General features: G+C 42.8%; 2 protein-coding genes and 1 long non-coding RNA gene across 9 annotated transcripts; 1 reads left to right on the top strand and 2 right to left on the bottom strand.

Moving 5' to 3' along the window:
• LOC105276466 (guanine nucleotide exchange factor DBS) lies at positions 1–22,478 on the bottom strand. 5 transcript variants are annotated; one of them, XR_893406.3, is made up of 17 exons: positions 21,901–22,478; positions 8,868–8,963; positions 8,672–8,786; positions 8,488–8,578; positions 8,169–8,399; positions 7,819–8,078; positions 7,475–7,709; positions 6,219–6,413; positions 5,961–6,137; positions 5,689–5,874; positions 5,268–5,603; positions 4,860–5,177; positions 4,564–4,761; positions 4,273–4,481; positions 3,983–4,181; positions 1,079–3,872; positions 1–977 (listed from the first exon to the last, which is right to left on the bottom strand). XR_893406.3 is itself a non-coding variant. In XM_011334095.3 (17 exons), exons 2-17 carry the CDS (start codon positions 15,205–15,207, stop codon positions 3,645–3,647), a joined length of 3,147 nt encoding a protein of 1,048 aa, XP_011332397.1. In that variant the 5' UTR covers positions 15,208–15,582; positions 17,923–18,531; the 3' UTR covers positions 4–3,644. The 5 variants fall into 5 exon arrangements, 4 of the variants coding, with proteins under 4 accessions (XP_011332395.1, XP_011332397.1, XP_011332398.1 ...); XM_011334095.3 differs by lacking the exon at positions 21,901–22,478 and adding exons at positions 15,135–15,582; positions 17,923–18,531 and having other exon boundaries at positions 4–3,872; XM_011334096.3 differs by lacking the exon at positions 21,901–22,478 and adding exons at positions 15,135–15,493; positions 17,923–18,531 and having other exon boundaries at positions 4–3,872.
• On the bottom strand, positions 10,594–15,128 carry LOC105276465. Of its 2 annotated transcripts, none has more exons than XM_011334091.2 (3): positions 13,133–15,128; positions 12,312–12,466; positions 10,594–12,123 (listed from the first exon to the last, which is right to left on the bottom strand). In XM_011334091.2, the coding sequence occupies exons 2-3, from the start codon at positions 12,429–12,431 to the stop codon at positions 11,095–11,097; spliced, it is 1,149 nt and encodes a 382-aa protein (XP_011332393.2). In that variant the 5' UTR covers positions 12,432–12,466; positions 13,133–15,128; the 3' UTR covers positions 10,594–11,094. The 2 variants fall into 2 exon arrangements, with proteins under 2 accessions (XP_011332393.2, XP_011332394.2); XM_011334092.3 differs by lacking the exon at positions 13,133–15,128 and adding an exon at positions 12,842–13,111.
• LOC105276464 lies at positions 18,749–21,101 on the top strand. 2 transcript variants are annotated; one of them, XR_003406729.1, is made up of 4 exons: positions 18,749–18,879; positions 18,970–19,160; positions 19,379–20,721; positions 20,803–21,101. It is a non-coding gene; the product is annotated as an uncharacterized LOC105276464 (long non-coding RNA). The 2 variants fall into 2 exon arrangements; XR_003406728.1 differs by having other exon boundaries at positions 18,970–20,721.
• Positions 22,479–25,495: the final 3,017 nt, after the last annotated feature.

Here is a 25,495-nt window from a genome sequence, read left to right as displayed (position 1 = left end):
TGCAGATTCACTTGAATTCTCGCGTTTAATGTTGCAGACTCGTACAGGTTTTGACAATTGATTGTACGCAAGATTCGGACGAGTGTTAACAAAAGATCTCTGTTGTACATGCCGGTAAGCATGTTAGCGGTCGACGCATACAAATCGTCGTTTTCCTTCTCGATGACGATGGGAGATGAAGACGCGTAACAATTATTATACATACGATGATCTCTCCTGCGTGACTCTTCACGCGAGACGCTCTACTCGGTCGTGCGCACGTTGACGCACCGCTCGATCTGTCAATCGTCTAATTAACGCAGGATCAACAGCCACTCAAAGCGAAACTTATTCGGTAACGCGATGATAAATTAATTGAAGCAAGTAACTTGAGCAACTTCACTGCCTCATATAAAAATAGCCCCTCTCGTTTCGAGATCCAAGTAACTTCTCTTTATAGAATTTAGAATGATTCGGCGAGTGCAGAAAGAAGCTCGAAAGCGATTTCGTCCGCCAGCGTTAACAAAGCGTTATGCAATCAAGAGAAGAAGAAGAAAGAGAATAAGCGTATCCCTAACGGTACTCGATTACTTTAATGATTTAATGAGAAATGATCGCGTGCTCGACGCACGTGCACTGCAAATAGAAGAGATTTCGGCAGCCACGTTTTCTTCTTTTTTTTGTTACTTATTACCCGTTATATGGAAAAATAGACTTTACTACCGCTCTCCTGCCGGGGGGCGAGAGGAAAGGAGCGATCCGTGAAGAAATCTCCTCGCACGAGTCCTTTCCTTTCCTTTCCTTTCTGGTACGCATGCAAGTGCGATAGCTACGCGTACGACGTTAGAATTCCGCCTACGGTGAGAGATCCGTACACGCGCGGAAACCTGCTTCTATTTGCGCCGGTAGCTTGCGGAGGGAAGTGTCGCCTCATGATCGTCAGGAATTGCTACGTGCTGGATATAGTTATCCGAACGAACGCGTTGCCTGCATGTATCCTTCAACAGCGGATATAATTATTGTCTATGCATATGTGTGTATGTATATGTATATTTATAGTTTCTACAAAACGCCTCTCGGGCATGTTTAGTTGTATCACCTTGATTTGGTCACGTAATCGCGATGTCACGCCGATGGAGAAAGAATGGCCCTCCGACGAAGTGAATCCCACGTACAATGTTTTGCAGAAGTGTGATGATCATGAACGGTCAAGTGTGACGAGCAGCCGTCTGTGCTAACTGTGCACATAGGATCGCTACTGTGATGTGGATAAAATTCTACTGGTGAGTCGCGGCGAAGCTCGCAGAATTCGTGCCGGCCCCGCCGTCATCCGCAAGTTTGCGTTCCTATAATGTCAGTACTAAGAACGTAAAAGGGACGCATCGAGAACGGCCGTGTCTCAACTAACATATTGCTTCTTTCGTCGAAAATCTTACGAACAATGTACACAAGGACGGCGTACAAATGGATGAGTATACAAAGGTGCGCTACGAATCTCTAAGTGCGACTGAAGAGACAGCGGAAAGTAAGAGACCGCGACGCGGAGAGCAACGTGGATTTACAGGACTGAAGTCGCAAATAAATGCAGGAGAGCTCTCTCTCTCTGAACGAGAAGTAAACTCGCAATCGCATATTGTACTCGACTCTTTCAGCTTCCGAATGTATAATACAAGTTACAAAATCGCATAAATTATTTAGCACTCAACGTAATCGCATCCACGGCGATTGTCGCAAATCTGCTTCGGACTAGTCCAAACTAGTCTGAATCGGTCACCCATCGATTGCCGCAAATTATTATACATCGCGAAATATAAATAATTCTTCATTCAATAAATATATATATATCTACCTAATAAATATCGTGCTTTGTACAAATAATACGCAGATTAATTATTAATATCAATAGAACAAAAGACTCATGTAGGCAATATCAAAAGTTGCGACGAAACTCGTGTGTGTACACGTGCCAGGGAAGCGGACGTAATCACCGCGCGCGACGTTAGGGGGTAAAATCATATCGCGAAAATCCTGATAAAATCCCCTTAAGTTACTGCGTTATCCGTATCCATAGAAACATTTCGGTACAAATGATGCTACTTTATACATATTGTGTTACATCGTAATAAAGATTTATGAAACTGCTGGGTTGATTATGACATCCGCTAGAACTGAGATTGCTTATTACGATCCTAAAGGTATTAGATGTTACGATTTATCGGATATTGCATGTTATACTTGGTGTTAACGGTTTAGCTTCCTAGGAAATTTGTGTACACGTTGCATATGATTCTGATCACCTTCGCTCGCTCCCGCATTGCTGCTTCCTCGAGGCGAGCTTGGCTTATATCGTGCCGAGTCCGCAGTGATATCCGGTTTATTTGGTCGCAACGACTCGTCAACAATTCCATGTCTAACGTTCTATATATATATTATATATATATATAAGAATGGCGATATATTAATCCAACATTTTTCTTCGCATGTGTTTACAGCGATTAATCGGCAAAAGCGTTGATCTAACGGTCACGCATTTTATCACACATTTTTCTTCCTCCCCTTCAAGGCTTCAAGGGGAATCTATCCCCGATGATTCCTCTGCAAGCAGTATTCTCTAGATCTCATATCTCCCGGAAGCAATCCCTCAACCCTTCGCAAACGAAACACCTACCGCGCTCTCGAAAGCCCGCGGAACTGCGCTAAATTGTACTATTCGGTCGCGACGACGACGCATCTAAGACTCTAAACAACTTTCTCTAAAAGGGCTCTAAGCAACGCACGACGATACACAAGTGCTGCGATCGACGACAGCGTCTGACGATCGTCGACATCCACCTATATACTCGCGGCTTACTGCGGAATACATCGAGCGAGAATCCAGCTGGCGAAGAAAGTTACGCGCGTCGTCGAGTAAATCGTCGGCGGAACGCAATGGACGAAGGTGCCGCGCAGTATTTCTTACAGTAATAACTTTAACTTTGGAACAATCGCGTACAGCCGATATATTTGATTACCCGGGTCGCAAGTGATGAAACTGTCACCTTGCAGATTACGCCCGTGCGCAGACCCTTCTTGACGAAGTCGAGCGAGGACGCGTTCAATATCGCCGGATTCGCATCTCCCTCACCTTATCGATTAACTACTCTGTGCATTATTATTATTACAGAAACCTGCATATAATCCGTGGCGTGTGATCGATAGATATACAGGACCGTCGTAAATTCGTGTTCCGTTGTGCGTGTGCACGTGTACAGCTCGCTTTAATTCAAGCGCTACGCGCTTTTGTACAATTCAACGAACGCTCGCTTCCGTTCCGTTCCGTCCCCCCATTTCCCGTTCATTCATCTGTATAAAATTTCTGTAAACGTAAAAACCTCGGCGCATTCTCAACTTAATGTGTCCTCGGCTATCGCAGATGCAAACGCGTCACTCAACAAGCATTGTATTATACAAGGAAGATACGCAAAATGACGCAACTCATCGTCGTTTGTGTCCTGTAAAAGATTTCCAAAAACGATCGAACGATCGCCACTTAGGACGCTCTCGAGATGCCGTTTCCGTTTTTTCTTTTCTGCCGGTAAATGTTTCGAGAAGCGCAACTGGCGATCTCCGGAGACGAGTGAGGGTCTAACACACTAGCGGACTCTCTAGTGTGTTAGTCGCCTGTTTCATATGGGCTCTTGACTGTTCACCGACTGCGAACTGCGTGACGTCTTGCGACTGATCGGTTCCAGGTACGCCGCGGGCGCCCAGCCTTCCACGCCGCTGCCGATTAATTTAACGAACCACCACCCCGCACAGCCGACTTTTAAGAGCTCCAAGGTATCACCTTCCCGCATCGTCACTTCTGACTGCCCGACCGCGCAATAATCAGCCAACGCAACGTATCTTCCACCCTGCGGGATAAATAAAATAAAATATTTATTTATTTATTTATACATATATATCTCTTATCTTATATATCAAGTCTTGGTACTTGGATTCTCAAGCGTATGAGAAGACTCACCGGAGCCGGTCCCGGGTGGTCGCCAAAGGCATCTTCCTCGTCTGTATTGCTGTTTTCCGAGCTCCAGGCGGCGTCTTCTTCCGTGGATTGCGACACGTCAGTCATGTGTGAAATAACACTGTTGCCGTCGACCGACAGCGTTCGCAGAGAGCCGGACAGGCTGCTTTGAGCTTCCCACGAGATTGTTTGCCGCAGCGGCCTTCAAGAAAAAAGAAGATAACGAAATATCTCAAGGATTGAGTCGAGCCGTTTATCCTGTGTTGTGAATCTCTCTCACAATAATTACGTACTTGTGATTGGACTTGCCGAGGGCCGAATTCTGCTTTCCTTTGAGCTCGGCTAATTGTGACATCAGGACACCTTTGATTTGGCGTACCCACGACTGCTTAACGTCGATACTGGGCGCCTGTATTGTGTGCACTTCCGCTCTACCCTGCAACCATATCTCGAATCGCTTGGCATCGCCCTTCACCGATTCCGTCAAGCCAATCTGCGACATCTGCATGGAACGAAAACCAGTGTGAGGAATTGTATGCTAGAAACAAGAAAGTAGAGACGTCCCAGATACGCAGTCGGAATACCTTGAGGTATCTCTTGAAGTGGTACGTGGCTTTGTCGTGAGCCTGTGGTTTGCTGTGCTTGCAGAATATCAGAGCCTTCTCGTACAAGAAAATATGGCGCTGAGACGGCTTCAGTCGCAACAATCGCTCCCGCTTGCTGCTACTCCAAACGCTGAACGAGCCTTGTAACAACAGTTCGCCCTGTGCACTCAGATCGCCCTGCAAGAGAAAAGAAAAATATAATAAATCATAAAAGCTCGATCTCTCGATAATTCTCGATCAGAAGCGAGGAAAATAAAACCGACGAAGACGCTTACCCCAAAACCCGTTATCGCGGTTTGATGCATGCTGTCATTAACACATTTCAACACGACCAGCATGCAATCGAGCGCCTCTTGCAACTTGACGCAGCACGAGGGTTCATCGCTGTACTTCAACAAGTCCTTCAACAGCAACTGGTACTTGGTAATCCGCTGGACAGGCTTGAGGAGATAGGCGGCGAGCGGCAGCTTGTGATCGAGCTTCTGCTGACAGGCTGCAAGGAACTGCGGTTCGTTTTGTATCTGCTCGCGCAACCTCTCGGATCGCGGAATATTTTGGCAATAATAACTGTACAATCTAAAGAACATCTCGCGCTGCAAACGTACGAATGTCGAATTAGTTTGATGCTGGATATGCGGTATGTGTTACGTTACATTACACTCAGAAGTATAGAATGCACTCACCCTTTGAACGAAACACAACGCGACAAGCTCGGTATTCGAAATGCAGTTCTCCAAGTCCCTTAAAAACGTTTCCCCATGAAAAATATAAATTTCTTCTAAATTGCCGAACAACACGTCCGCTTTGCCGACCAGCGCCGCAGGTATCAGATGAGCCATCGCCTCGTTCATCATCTCCATCTTGTAGCCCTTGATGATCGAGCCAAGCTCGGTGACGTAGATCCGCTCGGTTTCCACAAGTTCCGCCAACACGTGGCCACGCTTCAAGCGCAGAGCCTCGATGTCGCGCGGCTCGCTTTCTGGTGACGAAGATTCTCCCTCTATAGGACTCATCTCCATCTTAAAGAGAAATTATTTTACATAAATTATTTTATATAATTATTTTATATAAAAGAGATTGCATTGTCAAATAAAAAAATGTCACCTTTGGCATGGTGTTGGCTTTCTTGAGAATTCTGCCCGGCTTCACAATTTGAGGCAGTGATTGCAAGGGTTTGACTGGTTCTGGAGTGACGGTTTGTACTGGTCGAGCGGGTTTGATCAATTGCTGTTTTAGAGCCATTATCCTCTTGTCGCACATTAAAGACACGTCTTCTATCCTTTGCAGAACCTGCGAGAGAAATTTCGCGTAACACGTATCGTATCGAGGTGGAAAACTCTGGTCACTGAACACTGAAGCATTTTAACGATACGCACTTGCGTGATGAGCGCCTTCGTCTCCGGCATGACGGAATCCTGGAAAATACACCGGGGATGGTGGAATTCCTCCGCGGCCTCAATCAGCTGTTGCAGCTCTTGGAGTGCCTGATCCGGCGGCGTAGTGCTATTCTGCGATGCGAGCAGCTCTATCCCTCGCGTGCACCAGGTGTTGGCCTGTCGATTATTCACATCGTGAAAATAATGAATTCTCCAGCAAAGAGAGGATACAATAAACTCGTAAGGAAGAAAATGTACTTTGTCTATCCGTTCCATGAGCTCCCTGCATTTGGTCAGCATGTGCAATCGTCTTTCCAGCCGCTGACTGAGAATAGTGCAAACTCTCTGTAGCTCTACGCACTTGGGTTCCACGACGTCCGCCGGACACTGATGCCTGCCGGACAGTAGCTGTTGACCAGCAGTTATCACTTCCTCCGCGCGATCTATGTCTCCCTATAAACACATGTAATTACACTTATGCACGATTAACCGCGATTGGATATAAACCATGTTGAAATGCAAATGAAGGTGCTACGAACAACCATGGAATCTCTCTCAGTCTGATTAAATGGTCTAGAAACAAAAATCTCTCGTAAAAGAAACACACTATTATTATGCGTGCAATGCAGAAAGTGAGAAATCATAACGATCATTCGCAAAAATTCATCATGCCATTATCGGACGTGAATCAAATCTCTATTGGATCTCCTTGCGACACGACACTCATGCGTGCTTCTCAACACGAAAGAAAGGAAAGGAGATGAGAGAGGTCGACTAGCACGTAAATAGAGATTTGATTCATAGCACCTACGAGAAAACTTGTCGAAACGTAACGTTTCTATTTGACTCTAAGACATCGTAGGTGTGTAAGATATGTCAATACTAATAAGATATATGTATATAAAAAACCACTGTGTCTTAAACTCTATCATAGAATATACATGTATTTTGTTAAGTGGACTGCTTACCAAGACCCAAATCCACATGGTATGCAACAAATAGGACTATCGACAAAATGAGGAAAGCGGTGCAAAGTAACATTTGTGCATGATGTGATTATGCTTGTATGATCACGTTCAAACCAGAATTAACTCATTACGTGGTGAGACATGTAAGTGACAAATGCGCTCTATACTCCTGACATGATCGTGATTCCCGAACATGAACAGTATACTTTTATGCCGTTATGGAGTTCACTTAAGTAATTTATCATGTTACAAGCTTATGTCGTATGCTTGTAGAAATAATACAGTTCCATAATGAATAAAAATATACTGGTTCGAACAGAGCATTCTGGTGCTTTGAGTGCAATGTGAATACATTCTCATGGAATCATATCTCTATCTTTAATTTCTTAAATCTTTTGAAAACCCCGGAAAAAATTCCAGAAACACCCGTTTTTATTACGGTTTTCGTTATATATTTTATTGTAGAGCTAATCAAACACGTTCGACAAATATATTGTGGTTTTTTGTCGAATTTACTAATTAAATTACTAATTAAAAGTTACCTACTCTGCATATTCGTTGAAATGCTGATGTATCGTGCAGTAATTGCTCCACTCTCGCTTGCGTTTCACCGACTTCCGTCATTTCCTCTGCCGTCTTGAGATGCTGGTCCAGTGTCGCCTGTAATTCCCGAAAATCTTGCTCAAACTGTCTCAACGCTAGGCAATGTCTCAAACGTGAGCTGTGATGCGACCAAAATAAGTCGAATGTTCGCTCCGTTTCTTCCAACTGAACAAGTAATCTAAAATTGGATTAATTAAAATAATTGGATTAATTAAAAAATTCGGAAATTATATATAATAACTGTAATTATTTTTATAAAACATTGCGGTATCAACGAAATTTCTTACCTTTCTACTGCAGCAACATTTCCCAGTCTATCAGCCGTGCCCTTTCCATTTAACTGCCGTACGCTATCTAGTAGAGCTTCCCCATGCCTAGCGGCGCTAAGTATCTCTTCTTTCAGCTCATTATACTCAGCCTGTTGCTGCGATAATAACGTTGTCGTGGCAATAGTGTTGTTTGGAAACTCCACTTCAGCTAAACGTCGCGTGAAGGAATCCAACGCGAAAGATACGTCCTGCGTCATGGATGAGAATCTTTCCAAGCTCTGCAAACACGCAATTTAAAGACTTATTAGTGTAAAATATATATGAGAATTTACACACATTATTATCACTGTATTCATACATGTACTCACAATTCTGTTTTCTATCCAAGTGCGATGGCAATACGGCAAATTGCCGCCAAGTTGCTCAGTCAGTTGATCCTTCTCGATGAATTCGTAAAGCTCTGCGACGTTAGCTAGGAATATAACTCGGAACTTGAAATCTTCTCGGAACAATTTGTTCGACACCTCAGAGATGGCCTTTTGTAAAAATCCGGCGGGTCGCAACACGTACGCGACGTGTACCAGACCAGGAAAGAATGCCTAAAATACAAATGCAAAATTTATCGTGAAAATTGTTACATATCGCGCTGTGTTGAACGATTGTAATGTAAAATGATGTCAAACTTACAGAAATTTTCAGAAGAACGGTCTTTACCGAGTTCCACTTGTCATTTCTCCGATCAATGATCAAATGAAATCCAAGATCAACTTCCTGCAACCTAAGTATTAACAAATATAATTTAGTTAGACGTGATTTAAAGAAATGTGCTGTATAAATTAAATTTTGTAACAACTATGTTTTTCTCTCTTACGTTGGCACAGAAGTAAGGTATAGCATGAGACGCTGATAATCTAGATCAGTCACGTTGTGAAAATTGCCATTGTCTGGAAATGTGATTATTGGACATCCCTCTCGCGTCTTTCCTCCTAGAAAATCAGAAGAAAACCACTTACAAATTTTTATCTTACTCAAAAGCACAATCCTGTCTTGTGCTATTAAATACTTACCAGCAATAATAGCGTACTGTTCTTTCAAAAGGTCTGCAACATCTCGAACTGTCAGGTCTCCATTCTCTATCTCGCCTGTCATACTCTCTACATCTTCTGTAATCAGATATTATACCCTCTTTATTATGCTGAATATACATATTTTTAGAAATATATATTCTCCACTTACAGTATTATTTTTTTTATAGAACTAATAAAGTTTGATAAATTCTGATATTATGAATACTTATAAATCGTTAATTTTAATATTGAAATTTATATGTAACATTTATATAAGCACATTTGCATGTACAAAAATTAAAAATCAGTTAAAAGTTCAAATTCTGTTATTTTTATATTATATAAAATCTTATATTATATATGTGCACATTTTATATTATATTTATGCGATTATACATATACAGACGTACGATCGCAGAATTGTCGCGTACAAATTTACATAAGCTCTTCCACATGTTATAATTTGTTTTTGTTAATTACAATGATATATAAATCTATTTACCATTTCATTTTTACATTACAATTAAAAACTGCACTGCCCGTATTATTCAGAAAATATAACACTTTACTAGATATCACAATATCCAACGTATAACTGTGTTAAAGGCTCCAGAATGGTATACGATTTCTAGTTCACGCTCTCTTATGTAATGTTTACTGTGAATGCACGGCTCAAGTCTCACTGGTGTACTGAATGTGAGTACCTGATCAGAGGTTGCACTCACATGACCTTGCTTGATGCCACCCAGCACTGAAACAGTTCCCTGCAGTACCCACAATATTGCTGATATAACTGTAAACCAAGAGGCTCTCAAACGAGCTGGAGTACAACCTTAATTATACAAGAATCTCGAAAGACCGGATCATTAATATTTATAATGCCGAAACCGTAAAAAGTTACCGATATATTAGAACGATTTAGAGAGAGAAGATCCTCTCGTAACTATCTGAATGAGAAATAAAACTTTTGATATGCACAACATCAGATAATAAAACGAAACGGACTGACGAAAATACCTGTTACACTTTTTATAACTCCTTAATTGTTAAATCTACATAACATCTGCAATTAAAGTAGATTTTATATATGTTATACAATAGTAAACTCTTGTATCGTATATCAGACAGCAATTTCAAGTCTTCCTATTTGAATTCGGTTGCTTGATGTAAAAACAAGAATAAAATATATAAATTTAAAAATGTAACACATGCTATAAATATATACATGTATAATATGCAATATATTAATTAAAAGCGATTGTAAGAAATGCTCGCGTTTGTATGAATTGAGAAGCACTGTGGTTGCTACTGTAGTTACTCGATTTTCATGTCTGGAATCCAAGGAAGATAAGAAACATTCTTTTTCTTTAGATTCTTTAGTTTTTGACCTCTAGTTATTGAATCCTCTCTGTATGAAAAGTAAAACATTATATTATAACATTTTCAAAAATATATCTGACTGTGAGATATATAATTTGCAGTTGAGAATTCTTAATATATCATATTCCACACATGCATTTTTATTATTTTAACAGGACATACAAAATGAAGATATAATACAAAAATTTTTAATTTACAACTATAAATCTTTCTTAAAACATGACTCTATATATTTTTGCACTATTATCATACTCTTAAATCAATTGTATTTGTATTCGTAAACTTCAACAAAAGTAGGAAACAAGAGATATCTATAAAAAAAAAGTAAAAATAAAATAATTTTTCTGAATATTTGTTATTTAGTATAGGATAAAATACACTTTCAAACAAAATATATAATTTATGTTTTTAACATTCATTATTATTATAATACAAATTTACAATTATTTGGCTAAAGCGTTTCTTTCTTATTCAGTAAAACAGGAACACTTCATGCAATTAGCTTCGGATGCAGATTAGAAGCTTCCGATACAATGTTACACGAGTATTCAAATTTGTACGGTACAACAGAAGATTTATTTAGCAAAATAATGCTCTAGAGATATTATATAATAAATTGTGTAAATTTTGAATTAAGTCACTGTATCTTACGTACTTATTCTCACGTGAGTCATCTGAATATTCTGTACAGCGCGCAACGTATCACTACAATCTCGGTTCAGATACCGAGAGCAATTAGTCTCTCAACGTAGGCGTTCTGTGATAGGCGTTCAACACACTTCCATGTGCGTATGGATATATCACATGCGTACAAAGTCGTCTTCACGTGCAAACTGCCGACGCAGTCCTACGCGCTCGTTTTCGACAGTGTGACGGTGTTGTGACTATTGACCACGAGGCCGCGGGTAGTCACTTGATAGCTCACGCCGTCCTGCAATTTACTGATAGGCGTTAACACGTAGGTCTCGTTTTGCCCTATATCGCTCGTTATCACCAGCGGCAGTATTGTGCCACCGTTTTCCGTCGCCAGGTCCGATTTGCCCGATCTCGATTGGCCCGTGTCGTCCCGCGCGTCGGAGGGCTCCGTCTGGCAGTGGCTCTGCGCGGTTTGGCTACGCGCGATGAACTCCAGCTTGGCGAACTTCACTTGCGGGAACTGCACCTTCATGAAACGCCGGAACGTCGAGTAGCCCATGCTCTTGATGTCGGGCGACTGCTTTCTGCAGTACTGCGTGTACAGATCGTGCACCGTTTTCCGCGTGATGTCGGGCGGCAGGTGCAGCGGCGCGTTCTTCGCCAGCCTGTTCTTCTGTCTCGCCTCCTGCACCTCGATGAAGTTCTTCAGGAATTCGGTGGCGATCTTGTATATGTCCAGGGAGAACGTGTTGTGCGGCACCTTGCCGTGATTCCCGTGCACGCGCGGCGTCACCCCGTGCGTCATTAGGTGCTTGCGGATCCGCTTGATCTGATAGTGCGTACAGTTCTCCAGGTACAGGAACGCATCCAGGCAGACTCGTCGACCCTGGTAAACGTACTGCGCGCGCAACCTACGTCGCTCTGTATGCCGTGCGGTTTGATACGGATCCGTCAAGCACGCCATCGTGACACCCATCAGGTACATATCGTGTTCCGCTTTCGTGAGCTCGGCGATGTTCAGCCTGTGCCGATAAACCACCTCGGGATTCAGGTCCTTGAAGCACTGGTCGTCCACGCATTCACAGCCCCTCTTGAAGCGTTCTGATACTTGTGACGGACTGTCTTCGAGTTTCGTGGGCTCATAGCTCGGCTGGCCGACAATCCGTGCCTTCTTCGTCTTGGTCTTCGCGATTGCCTTCTTTGACTTGGCAACGGAGAAACTCTTGCGCTCCTCTCCTTTCTACAATGAGGATAGAGGACGTTTAATTGTATCAATGAATATTACTTTACGCAATATAAAAATACATGTAAATATTTTTTAATATTATATAGTATGTTTTAATATTAATATTTCTTATAGCAGAAAAGAAAAAATTGCACATATAGAAACAGAAGTACGACGTAATAACGAATTTAGGAGGTGCGTACCTTCTTCTCTGCGTCCATCTCTTCCATTTCCTTTGCTGATTTATTTCCATCGGTTACAACAGCTTGATTACCAGATTTCGCTGGCGTTTCTGCCTTGCTCTCATCCAAAGTCGACTCCATGGTGTCTCAATCTGCGTAACAGTTCTTGTGTGCTCCTGTCATGAGAAGGTAGCATGTATTTTATAATGTCTTCATTAAAAGTTATTTAAACAATTACGATCTTTTACAGCAAGAAATTTCAAGATAATATTAGAAACGAAGTTGGAGACACATAAAATGCGCAGCGTTATAAATCTGCTTATCAGCGTTACAATTTCATCTATAATTTATAGAGATCACAGAGTGAATCCCCCTTTTAATTATGCCGCATTTTTAACAATCTTCCCCCTTCCTACTTCTCCCTTTTTATCACCGATCCAAAAGTGCATTTCACTGCACACACGAAAAAAGTAACGTGAAGAAAACAATGAGCAAATTTAATCTGCTCGTTTCAGCTGCACTTCCTGAGACAAAATAAAACGTATACCCACTCAAAATACGAGTCCGACTGAGAAACAAGGAGTAAATAAGAAGCCGATCGAAGTAGTGGCACCGAACATGACACTTTCAGGTGTGCTTTTCGCAGGAGCGAACAAGTGCGCGTTCAGAATTTAATGGAGTGAGACGGAGATGAAAGATGCAGGGGGAGGGGTGCGCGGGGTGTGTGACACAGGACGAGTACAGCTGAGAGGAGCGAGGATCTAAGGTCGAGAATCGCTGATCGCGCCCCTTAGCCACCAACTTTCGTCTCTACGGCCTGCTACGTGGACGAACGTACTCACCGTGGTTCAGTCGACCATCGTCGACTCGCTGGCACGGACGGGCCGTTTTACGGCACGACGAACGTCACGTAAACGCCACGACGCTTCCTCGAGGCCGTTCCTGCCACTCGTTGCGATAAAATCGTGCGGTATACACCAGTGAACACTCCCGACGATATGGCGAGCGTCTAGTTCGTGTTGTTGTATATAGAGGGGGAACGGCGCTCTCCCACGAGCGTACGCGCGACGACGGGCGCCCCCCGTTCCTCGTGGAAATGTATCGAGAAAATTTTCTTCTCAAGTTTTTTTATTAGCAGGTTCAACGATGGTTGTTTGACCAGTAAAAATAAGTAGCTTCTGTGTACAAAGTAATTTGCTAATTTGATAAAACTTTGATAACAAAGGAATATTAATAACTGAAGGATTTTGTATAAATCATAAAAGTTTCGTGCGAATGAAATATTTGTATAAAAATACATATTATATATTAATCCAGTTATATCGAAGTGCAAGTTTAATTAATAGTTAATATATTAGTAATGTTCTCTGTTCGAGAAGAAATGATAATAAATGTAATTAAATTGTCTAAAGAGAGAGAAATGCAGAAATCGCGATGAGACAGACAAAATGAAAAATCTACAAGAATTTCAGCAAAATTGGTAAAAGCCCATCAATCCATCCTCGCTAATTAATCGACATTTTAACAAAAATGATTAACATAATGCAACGTCGAGCGTTAATTTATCGTGATTGCTTTATCCACGATGTTAGATGAGGGACAGTTTGAAGGCGGCTTCCCTCGGTGACTGAAAGGAGCTTCCCGATTCCGCTTGGAGCGGAGACGGAAGCGAGCGCGCGTGTTATTGATTGATGGAAGGGAGCGGATACAGCCCTGGTGCCCCCCGATGCAAGGAGCGGGCGCAATCGTGCGAGCGAGGGGAGGCACCCGAGACCACATGCATGCACACCGTGCCACACGACGGCGAGCACGCTCCAAATAGCATGCACCATACGCCACACGCGAAGAGAGCGGCTCGACGATGGACACACTCTCAAGTCCACTTCAGACAGATAATAATAATTGCGGATGGAATATCACCTGCAATTTGCAGTGTCAAGTTCGAAGGTGTTATGTTTAAAAAAATCTTAAAATCATTTACATTAATTTTAGAACACGACTTACTTAGGGCTTATTTATATTGTTAATTATCACTTGATAAGGACCGGAAACTCGGTCGAAATGTGATCTCAAGTAATAAATTGCCAGATTGGTCGGATTGGAAAAGAAAAGATTTTATCATTTAAGTTATTTGCGCGCGCGGGCAGTATCATGATTAAAACTGTATGTAATAAGTTTGTATTGAGTATAGGTATTAGATACGAGTAGCTAGAATGTAATAGTAACTGGTATAATTTTTACGCGGATGTCGTGTCTGTCTCGAAAGGACAATGAAGCTTATCTGCTTTTTTTTTTTGCTCTCACGGTTCGTCGAATTGTAATTTATCATAAATCTTATCCATCCCAGGCAGTCGTAAAAATTCGCCGGCATGATTCGTGCACGGTTGTACAATACCGTGACTTATCGCGACGTCGTAGAAACGAGTTCTCGGTTCCGCACCTGCGGATCGTTCTTTGCGTCACGCGAAAAAACGGCACGCTTGCTTTAAATTAAAATAGCAAATTCGCAGCTATACTTGCGTATTTGTACTTTCAAATACGTACGCGTATCTTGTAAAAATCGATAAGTTATTTTTGCTATAACGTTTTATACGATGATTGCACGTGACGTTGACGATTTTATTCGTCTCGAATAGTTGTAATTTTTGCGATTAAATTCTTTCACAGATCCTGTTAAAAATCACAGATAATAGAAAAAATGCGAGAAAAAATAAAAGAAAATAACGTCGAGTAAACAAAGTGGGCAAAAAACAAAGCATTAAAGATAAAGTGGACGACGAGTTGAAATGGTTCGTCGCTCGTCGTGAAGAGCGTAAAAATTTTATAATACGACACGGCACAAACCTGCGCACTTGGTGGAGCAGTGCTGATGACAAGGACAATTGCAGCTGTGCAACGACTTTCGGCGGAGAATCATCTTGAGCCTGCTCGCTGCTTCTGGTGGTCTGATACTTATCGTATTGTCACGGAACGTTGCAACTTGTACACAATAGAACGCTGTACAATCAACACTACGCCACGACGAAGAGACTCATCGACCGGGCTACCGCACGTTCCACAAGCCGACTCAAATCGTTGTCCATTTCCCTTTAACTTTCCTCCTTACGTCTTCGACTGGCACGTCACACATCACTATCGTGGCGAGACGGTTATCACACTCTTATCGCATTATTGTATGCAGCAGAATGTTGAGTCGTGATGTACTGAGCATTCCACGAGGTGTTTTTTGAGGAAGTTTATATTAATAAGTCGTGACTTAAAAAATTGTAGACTTGAGAATTCGTAGAAAAATCTAATAAATAATATTTTATCTTCAATTATTGAGGCATCGGGGCTTGTTAATATTTAAAAAATTTGCTCCAATTGAAAATTTTGACTGTTGCTTAATAGAAACGCTGTCATTGTTGCGAGAAGAAAATTCAACGGAAAGGGAACCGCTTTGTACAGCATCACGTCAACATTATGCAACGAAAATTGGTACGCGATAAACGCGATACTGCTGGTAACTGGCAGTGCTGGTCGATGCGACCACGAGCAAAATTCGCCGGCAGCAGAAGTTCGCTCGGCGAGTTATTGCCGCGTCGTAATTAAACGTTGCGCGATAATATCGGTTATTCTGACCAGCGCACTATGCAAGTAGGCTGAGGACTTTTCTACAGGCGTTTTCAAATCTGGCAGCACGCGACGATTTCCACTGGAAGCGCGTAAGTAAAAATTCGTTCGGATTAGACGCGGAATTTCAGTGCGAAATAAACGTCTCTGTAATATTGCTTATATTGTATTACGGATTGGTATTATGACATACACACCCTCTACTTAAGTGTCATGAAGATTCAACAACAACGTTACAAACATCCTCGACATGTTTTTCTCGTCCGAACGTAACGTGAAATGCGGTTAAATTTTGGATGTTCTTTCAAAATAATGTTATTATAAAACGTATCCATTCAATTGTTTTCATTACGGATATTATGTGTTTGCTACATAATATTTTATATAACAAACCAAGATTAGATTTATTAGCATAATACTGACAATCTATTGAAAATGCTAATAATTTAAATTTCATGTCAAAGGTTGATGAAAAGTCTTGATGTAAAAGACACTGATCATACGTTTCTTTCAAATATTAGCTCGTTAAATGAATATAACTGCATTCACGCGAAAAGCCATTACTTTATTATCTAATTATAGACGTCATGGCATTTCTCATGGCATTATGTTTCCCTCCCTATTAATATCTCGTTAGAACAGCATGCTTGAAATTTCTTTGGTACCGCCGATGGAACTCCGTCGCCACTCTATTTACAGTCAATTAGATCTCCACGTCTCGACATAAGACGGCGGCTACGTCGTTTCACGCTCGACAGTTCGTCACGAGGATGCGCCGGTCACGTTGCACACGAGTGCACGCGTTATATGCGCCAGGGGAGAGGTTCATCAATGTTGCACAAGGGTTCTTTCTGATCGATACCGATGGGCTCGCGTCCAGCAACCCTTTCGCAAGGGTCACCCCCGCATTTACCGTTTGCAGCTTGGAACAATTGCGAGAAATAGCGCAATGTAGTATAAGATTCATGGTCGACGTTCAATCTCATCCGAATGTTATCAAATTTAGACCGATTTAGATTAATATCAATCTATTATTACATCAGAGTATCACACAACGATATATACAAATTTCAGCGCGACATTCGAGAAAATAACTCCTACTGATACATCTATCTACTATTCAAAAGGCAGCGATAGCGTAAATGAACAGTCGCAACTCTTGAGCTGTAAAATATGAATACGCGGTATTTCCAGCATATCATGGTATTTCCGCGGTTTATCGCGGCCGCGATATTTCGCCGGAGACTGTTATCGCGCTCGCGAGAGATTTCCCCGTTTAACTTTTATCGCGCTCACGAGATTTGCCGGTCGATTTAACGCACGCGAGTTATTATTCCGTCGGATGATTCGCCACGGCCGGCAGTAATCATGCGACATTTAGGGGCCAGCCATTTATACGATATTATTTATTGCGCGCCTTCTCCTCTCTGCCTCTCTCTCTTTGTTTGTCTCTCTCTCTCTCTCTCTCTTTGTTTGTCTGTCTCCGTCTCCCTCATTGTTCCTTTTGCGTTTCTATGCAGGGGATTGACTGCATCGCTTCTATACGTACATACACCTGACCAACCTCGGTGATAAGCCGTCGTGTTATCGGCCACGAGCCGATGCTCGGTGGTCAATACCTCGGTGGACAAGTTTACCAGCGACGTTACAGCTCGTTTCACAATCTCGCGGTTTTACGAACGGATCACTGGCTCGCCGCGTGGAAAAATATTGCGCGTACCGGTTTCGAGTTCCTGATGGGAGTAATACGGGGTGAAATAAACCCCGCCGAGACGAAGGTAACGCCGTGGGAAAGATTCTACGCAGTGAAAGGAAATTGTTAAATGTGAATCGAGTTCCGTTTAAATTATATTTACATTCTCGATAGTATTATTGCTATTTTGAATTCTCTCATATCGACGAATTGTTTCTTGTTCCGTAAAACTTGCTCTCTTTGTTTTTTTTCAGAAATTGCAGAAATTGTTTCTCGTGATTCTACGCGCTTCCTCGCGAGTATTCCCGCGTGCTGCCAGATACGTACCTAGACATTTCGAGTCTGACACGATCACCGAGCACTATTCACCGATAATTCTTGACATCGTTGCGGAACCTCGTCATCGCGGAATGCCGCGCTTCGATATTCGACGCCGCGGGTACTTCAGGATCCGCACGACGACGCACTTGATTCGACGCGTCGCGTCTATTTTAGTCGCGCGCAGCCTCGGGCTTCCCTTAAGCCGTTGTAAACTGTCTACGCGCGAAAGCCCCGACCGCCACACGTGGTGATATCGTATCGTATCGTATCGTATCGTACCGTACTCGTGCGTTTCGCGCGAGGGTCGAGCGCGAATTAAACAGCGAACCGAGACGTTAGAGAACGCTCGCCGGCGTGCGACACGCGCGTGATTCACTCGGAAATTCGCCGGTCACACGCGGCGCGAAATGTACGTATACACATATGCATACACGCACGTATGCGCACACCCGTTGACACTCAACCGCGTGTGATCGATAGTATCGCACGCTGGCCGCCGGCGACTCCCCCACCTGCCGTACGCGCAGTTGCGAGCGAGATGTCTCGCGCACTCGTCTGCACGATTTTCCCTCGCTCACGAAAAGACCAAAGACCTGCGACGGAGGACGGAGATATGAGGCACGTCGTCGTCACGGTTTGACGGACGGATGGATGAACCCAGTTCCGGCGATGCGTCGCGATGCAGATTGCGGGGCGGCGGCGGCGCTACAACGCGGCGTCGCCGCAGGGACGTGATTGTTCCTCGCCGGGGCCACCGTGCCAATAAGATTGGGATGCAACCGGGATAACTTGCTATCGATAATTTTCGGTATTATCTTTAACTAGCGACAATCTATGACAGCCACGCTTTTCTCCAAGATCGTTCTTGCCACTGGCTGTCGCTAGTTAACGAAAACTATCGATAAGATACAGAATCGCACAGTCGATTGACAATCATTGCGCAATATAGTGACAATTGCATAAGTAAGCAGAAAAATTGTAACTGCAAACTCAAGTCCAACCCAAACGTAAAGTGAACTAATTTTTAAGAAAATATATTATTTATGTTAACAGGATGATTGAAGGAAATCTGAACTTTTTACGTCCATTTTGTTTGGCATCGGGAGTCGGGAACACCCGTCCTAGCTACGATCCTAATAGGCGGCGGAGGTAAGGATCGGAGGGATTCACCAATGACGAGCGAGCCGAGCCGACGAAGAGGGGATGAGTGCACGTGACTTGCAGCGTGTCGTGCTGTCAAAATCGTAAGATTTCATCTGCATGAATTAAGATTTTTCCCGACGATTCCATTTTCGCGCTTCCTCTCTCGACTGCTTCTTTGAAAAGATAGCTTGTGAAAAAAAATCAAGATTGGTGATTAATTCATGGCAGTGAGGAAACTCGGACTTTCCCTCTCCTTCCGCTACAGTTTGCGCACGCCTAAACATGAATAAATAACTATGTCGATCTCGATATATTATAGGTAGAGTCATTAACTATAAAGCAAGAAGTTTACTACACTAACGGAACATTTAATTCCGGTATAAATAATGGACGATGAACGAGAGAACAAGTGCTTCGCGTGGCAAGCATTAACTTGTCGTGTCACGAAACGTGCATCGAACTGAAAGCGGAGCTATATATATATATATATATATATATACAATGTTCAATGTTTTATACCTTCGATACGTGCTATATAAATCCCAACATGTTTTATAGATTCAGAATTAAAAAATGCATACACGTTTTTGCAATTCATGCAAATGAAAAGTGAAATGCAGAGACGAAGCAAGCCATGGTGTCATAAAAAAAAAACAATTTTACACATTGTTACAAAGCGGACGGCGAGTATTGACGGTATTTGCACGACGGAGAGTATTTTGCGAGATGACGTTACTCGATTATTCACTCCATCGACTGGCAAATTGATTTATCGTCATCGTCAAACGGCTGCTGTAATTCACAGGCAAAGAGAGAAAAAACTTGCGGGGGATATTTTATAAGCCAATTAATATTCGTTTAATCTAATCGCCGCTTTCGAAATTAATACGAAAATCAGTTTTAAAAACACGATTTGTGATGATTCCGAGGAGAAATGTGGATGGCACATGTTGAGGACGGATCATTAGTAAATAGAGTGTAACTATAGTGAATAGCAATTGCGCAAAGTACGACGGGTGATATGCGAATAAAAGAACTGCGAGTCCTATTGTTTACGGATCAATAATGAACGTGCGTATGACTTCTAGCGAATAAATCCGCGATTTATTGTTCACAGTTGATTAACTCGGTATAAAAGAAACGCATGCAAAGAAAGAACACAGGAATAATAAGAATAATTGACAGATAAATTAACGAGAATTATTCGTTACCTGAATTAAAGCATGATATAAACTATTAACTTACATTACCGCGATACTTTGCGCACATGATCCTTTTACACTTTATTTGTATAGAAATTGTTTCTTAAAACGCGACAAATTTAGGAAAAAATTGTCGAATAAATATAAATCCGAAATTAGTTTAAGCGAATTTATGCGCACGCTCATTCCGCAGATTGATTTTCCCCGAGACAAATAATCCAAATGTTCGATTCTACATTAAAGCGAGCCAAGCATTCTCGAAAACATTTTGCTTTCGTTAGTAACGACGTTCCATGCGTTCCCTTTCGGGAAACTCACGAGCAACAATGCACTGAAAATCGATATACCTCACACACGATTTGAGGAACAAAATGCGAAGACGTCGAGCGACCCGTCTCGTGTCTCGGCGCTCATCAAGCTTTTAATCAATCGAAACCATCTCCACTTCACGTCACTCTCGGTAAGCAAATAATGGAAAGCACAGACGTCAGCTGGTGATACGGTGAATCTGGATTTAATCGAGATTCATCTACCTGCCTAGGTAAACGAACGGGAGAGTGAGTGAAGAGCCGCGACAGCCAACCACCGGAGTGATGAAAATTCCAAACCGCCGAAGAAAACTAACTGGCAGGCTATTTATTGTGTGTTGGGAAACGTCGCACACTTTCTCCCGGCTGTTACAAAATCCCTAAACCCTCTGGCTTTCCTTGGCAACAATGATTTTGTAAGCACAATCGCGTTGACTTTGATAAGAATAGCACAGCTGTAACGATATTAAAAGCGAGACGATATACGTGTGTAGTACAGCTTGAAATAAAGGTTGGCTTACATACGATCACATGAAAAAAAGAACAAGATATCCAAGTCACGTTCCGCTGGACTTATAAAAACCGAAGGTGACATAAACATACGGTGAGGGGGTCACAGTTTCCCTGAATCCCGCAAATCCTTTAAATCCGCTGACCCATATTCGATGACTCGACGTTAAAGTAAAGCAGTATTATTTGATGTAGCGCGCGGAATTAGAGAAACGAGAGATTGTTCATGGCAACGAAAAATCGGATCTCCCTTCGGGAGTAAACCTTCCGCAAACCCTTTGAGCCCTTTGACCCAGTATACTAGTCGCGCAATTACGGAGAAACGAGAATGCCCGCACGCGGTGGCGAAATTCAAATCCGCCTGGAAAACCGAAGCTTCTCGAAACCCTTCGAGCCCTTCGATCCGCTCGACGAACCCAACGCGACGACGTAATAATTTATTCATCCTCCACCCGTCACTTCCTTCGTATTTTTCGGTCCTAATACAAAAAAAATCGAGAAAAACATTTCTGTAAATCCTATCTCATGATTCAACTTTGAATTTTCTATTTGCCAAGATTGAAAACCACGATTGTGTCACGCTGAGCGCAAACAAGCGCACAAGGAAGCGCAGCGCGATGCTAATCGCGCGCGCGGGGGTTCGAAACGGTGGAAAGGGCCCCGAGGCCCTTCGATCGGGCTGACAACCTGTGAATCCCGGCGTGACGTAGCTCGGCACGGCGCGGAATCGAGCCGCGTACGCAGTGCCGGAGATTTAAATCTTCCCGGAGTAGGCGTCGAAGGTGGTCTCGAGCCTGGCTGATCAAAGTGAACGAACTCACCTGCCTCGAGCAGCTCCAGGTCCAGGTTGCCGCTGCGGCTGCGGCTGATGCTGCTGCTGCAGGCGTTGTAGCTGCCCGGGTGATGGTGGTGCGCGGCGTGGGTCTCCTCCATCGCCCGGGAGGCGCTGCGCTTGAACTGCTCCAGGAAGCTGTCGATTTGGTTCTCGATGCTGGTAGGCGAGCTGGCCATCTTTTCGTTCGCGCGCCGCACTCGCGGTCGCGCGGTCAACGCGTGAGGCCGATTTTACCCGGAAGAACCCGGTCCGTCCGTCCGCGATGACGACGATGATGGCGAGGAGAGAGACGAAGAGGAAGAGACAGAGAGAGAGAGAGAGGTCAGTCGTCGGAAACAAAACAAGACAGACAGATGAAGTTATGCGTGATCGTTAATCGGAGCTACATCGTACCGATCGTAAGGTACGCGGCCGCGTGTCGTCTACGCACTGATCGTAGTACGTCGTCGAGGTAGCCCGTCGACGTTCCCCGGGCGAACGGGCGGGTTTTAACGGCGCGAAGGCTACCCGGCCCCTGACGCACCTTATCCCGCTGTACGCCGCATGTCTGCCGCCGCTCCACACCGCGCCGTGCAAGTGGTCCCACCGCCGACGCCACCCGCGCCGCGGTCACCGCACGGGAAGCGCAGGAACTAAAAACGGCGCATCGCACCCACGCCGCCGCGGTTTTCGCGGCAGGTGTCGCGTGATGCCTGCCGCTCGTGCTCGGTATGGGTGGTGGATTTGTTTCTTCAGGTGCAGGGCGTCGATCGCCCTGGTATAATAATCCTTATTAGCGGGTGGCGTGCATTTGCTTCTGTATCGCAGACATGAAAAAGAGAGATGAAGGCGAATAGAGAAGCTGTACGTTCTAGAAATAACATTAATAAAAAGAATGGTAAATCTACCGATTAGCGAACCCACCTCCTATCACCTTGTCCTTGACATATATTATAGAGGTCACCCTCCTGAGTAACATTGTGCAAGTTTTAACCGTCGGTCGTTGTTTACTAAAAAGTTATTAACAAAAGAAGTTTAATGATTTTGCACGAATTTTCAGCTGTCTACGCGAACCAAGAACATAATATTGACATATATTACAAAGGTCACCTTCCCGAATAACCCGCACTAGTCGTCGATCGTTGTTTATGAATAAGTTATTAACAAAAGAAATTTTGCAAATATAGTAGTTATTTTGAATATTGAAAGATATAAAAGACGAATATGTATATGAACGAAGGAAGGAAAGTCATTTAAAGTAGTGAATCGTTAATATATAGAATAGTTTCTTTTAATATAAGTACAAAGTATTCTTCACTTTAACCAAAAGCATAAACAGTTAAATACAAAGTATTCTCTGCTTTAACCTAACCTAAACTAACCTAACCTGGAATCCGTGCCGTGTACCAGGTGATCAAAATCTGTACGGTAAAATCTGTTACACTGGTTCTGGCGGGGGGCGGGGGGGCAAAGCCCCTGCCCCCCGCCCTCCCGCGAAGCGGGCTGAAACCGAGCGTATGTGTCCGGGGCTTCAGTTTCGGAAAATATAACCTTTTGCTTGTTGTGGACGGCTGAAAATTCGTGCAAAATCATTAAACTTCTTTCGTTAATAACTTTTTAGTAAACAACGACCGACGGCTAAAACCTTTTGAAGGTCACTCAGGAGGGTGACCTCTATAATATATGTCAAGGACAAGGTGATAGGAGGTGGGTTCGCTAATCGGTAGATTTACCAAAAGAATTTCTGTGGCATAGCGCGTTAGGGATAAAGAAGAATTTTCTTCACGCAATTTCTCGATTTTGCAATGTACGATTACGTTCCGCTATACAGTTTAGCGTCCATTCACGTGACGCTAAATATACATGCATCATCGTATATTTAATTTTTGATCCCCCGCGACCGCGTTCTTTTTGCGACCCTCTCGCGATCGATGAGACACGGTATACTGCGTAGTTTCGTCCCAAAAGGTTCAGGACCGTCGACGCGGTATACGTCTTTTCGCGAGCTCGAACTGACAACGACATGAACGTTTAACGTTTCGCTGCATTACACGACCATTACGCGGAACGTTAATGTCGTATACATATTTTAACGACCCATGTGTCATTGTAAAGTCATCTCATCGGTCGGTCGATCTACTGCCCCGTTCTTTCTCTCCTCGTTGTGAGACTCTCATTTTCTTGCATCTACTTCCATCATTCTTTTCCGTACTTTTGCATTTCAATTTCACGAACCTCCAGAAATCGCTTCACACCTGATCGTCCTCGTATCTAAGGCAGGCACGTAGTTCCGCAGCGTTCAAATCGCTCCGGAATCACGTGTGTGAAGTTAGCCCCGCACTTTTTGAATTTCATCTTTTTCTTGATTGTGCTGAATTGTGCTACGTTTGTGCCATATTGTGCCGCAAACCGCAGTTCAATATCTCAAACCGTTTTCGAAAAAAAAATAAAAAACGAAAAATTTGGTAGCCCCGCACTTTTCGAATTTTGCTGACTTTTTTTATCAATCTCTTTCCATTTTACCTGTTACTTTCGATAGTCGTTCATTTTTCTTGACTAGCATAATTCAGCACAATTTACTAAATTCGATTATGTACCATGGTTTGGACGGTATGGAGTTTTGCATTTTTCTATTCCTAAACCCTAAGTTCCTATCAGCGACTGTTTTGCAAAATCCAGTAATCTGACGAAATTGTGTCATTAGAAAAAGTTGTGCTCGTCGATCGCAATCTGGTACAACCGAAAAAAATTCGAAAATGTGAAATTTTTATTTCGCCCTCACCATTTTTTGGATAACTTTGACTAATCTTCACGATAATCCACGCTTCTTATGCATGTGTTTCGTAGATTTTGAGTAGCACAATCCAGCACAACTCGCAGAATTCGATTATCGTTCGCCGTTCGTAAGTTATAAGAGTTTGAAATTTTCTATTCCTAAAAAACCGTTACACTTCAGTCCTAACTTTCTCTGTACTGCGATATCTAACGGTCTGAGGAAATTTTGTCACTTGAAAAAGTTGTTGTGCTACTCTAGTACAATCCGGCACAAGTGGAAAACATTCGAAAATGTCAAATTTTTTATTCACCCCCACCCCTTTTTCATTAATAATTATCGACTCTCAAATTAATTTCCGATTTTTATGCATGTCTCTCGTAGAGAATGAGTAGTACAACTCAGCACAATCGCAGAAATTATATATTTGCCTTGCAATGTGATTTTATATGTTTTTTAAATCTATCTTTATGAATTTTTTTTATCGAAACGGAATGAAATATTCAAATTTTTCCAACAGCACAACACGGCACAAGTCAACGCTAATTTGGAAAAAAAATTTGAGCTTAATCGCGAAAAAGTGCGGGGCTACCAAATTTTTCATTTTATTTTTTTTTCGAAAACGGTTTGAGATATTGACCTGCGGTTTGCGGCACAATACAGCACAAACGGAGCACAATGCAGCACAATTAATGAAAATTCAAAATTCGAAAAGTGCGGGGCTACCAAAATTTTCGTTTTTTATTTTTTTTTTTCGAAAACAGTTTGAGATATTGAACTGCGGTTTGCGGCACAATATGGCACAAACGTAGCACAATTCAGCACAATC

Source organism: Ooceraea biroi, chromosome 6, assembly GCF_003672135.1.
Source record: "Ooceraea biroi isolate clonal line C1 chromosome 6, Obir_v5.4, whole genome shotgun sequence".
NCBI classification, from domain to species: domain Eukaryota; kingdom Metazoa; phylum Arthropoda; class Insecta; order Hymenoptera; family Formicidae; genus Ooceraea; species Ooceraea biroi.
Note: the sequence above shows the minus strand (reverse complement) of the source record. Positions and strands in the feature narration are given on the sequence as shown.

Coding starts and splice junctions, on each gene's coding strand:
- LOC105276465 (XM_011334091.2), bottom strand. CDS start 12,431: ATGGAGTCGACTTTGGATGAGAGCAAGGCAGAAACGCCAGCGAAATCT. Junction 12,124..12,311: donor AGATGGACGCAGAGAAGAAG/GTACGCACCTCC, acceptor TCCTCATTGTAG/AAAGGAGAGGAGCGCAAGAG.
- LOC105276466 (XM_011334093.3), bottom strand. CDS start 22,090: ATGGCCAGCTCGCCTACCAGCATCGAGAACCAAATCGACAGCTTCCTG. Junction 8,400..8,487: donor CCGTTCTTCTGAAAATTTCT/GTAAGTTTGACA, acceptor TTTGTATTTTAG/GCATTCTTTCCTGGTCTGGT. Junction 4,482..4,563: donor ACTTCAAGAGATACCTCAAG/GTATTCCGACTG, acceptor CGTTCCATGCAG/ATGTCGCAGATTGGCTTGAC.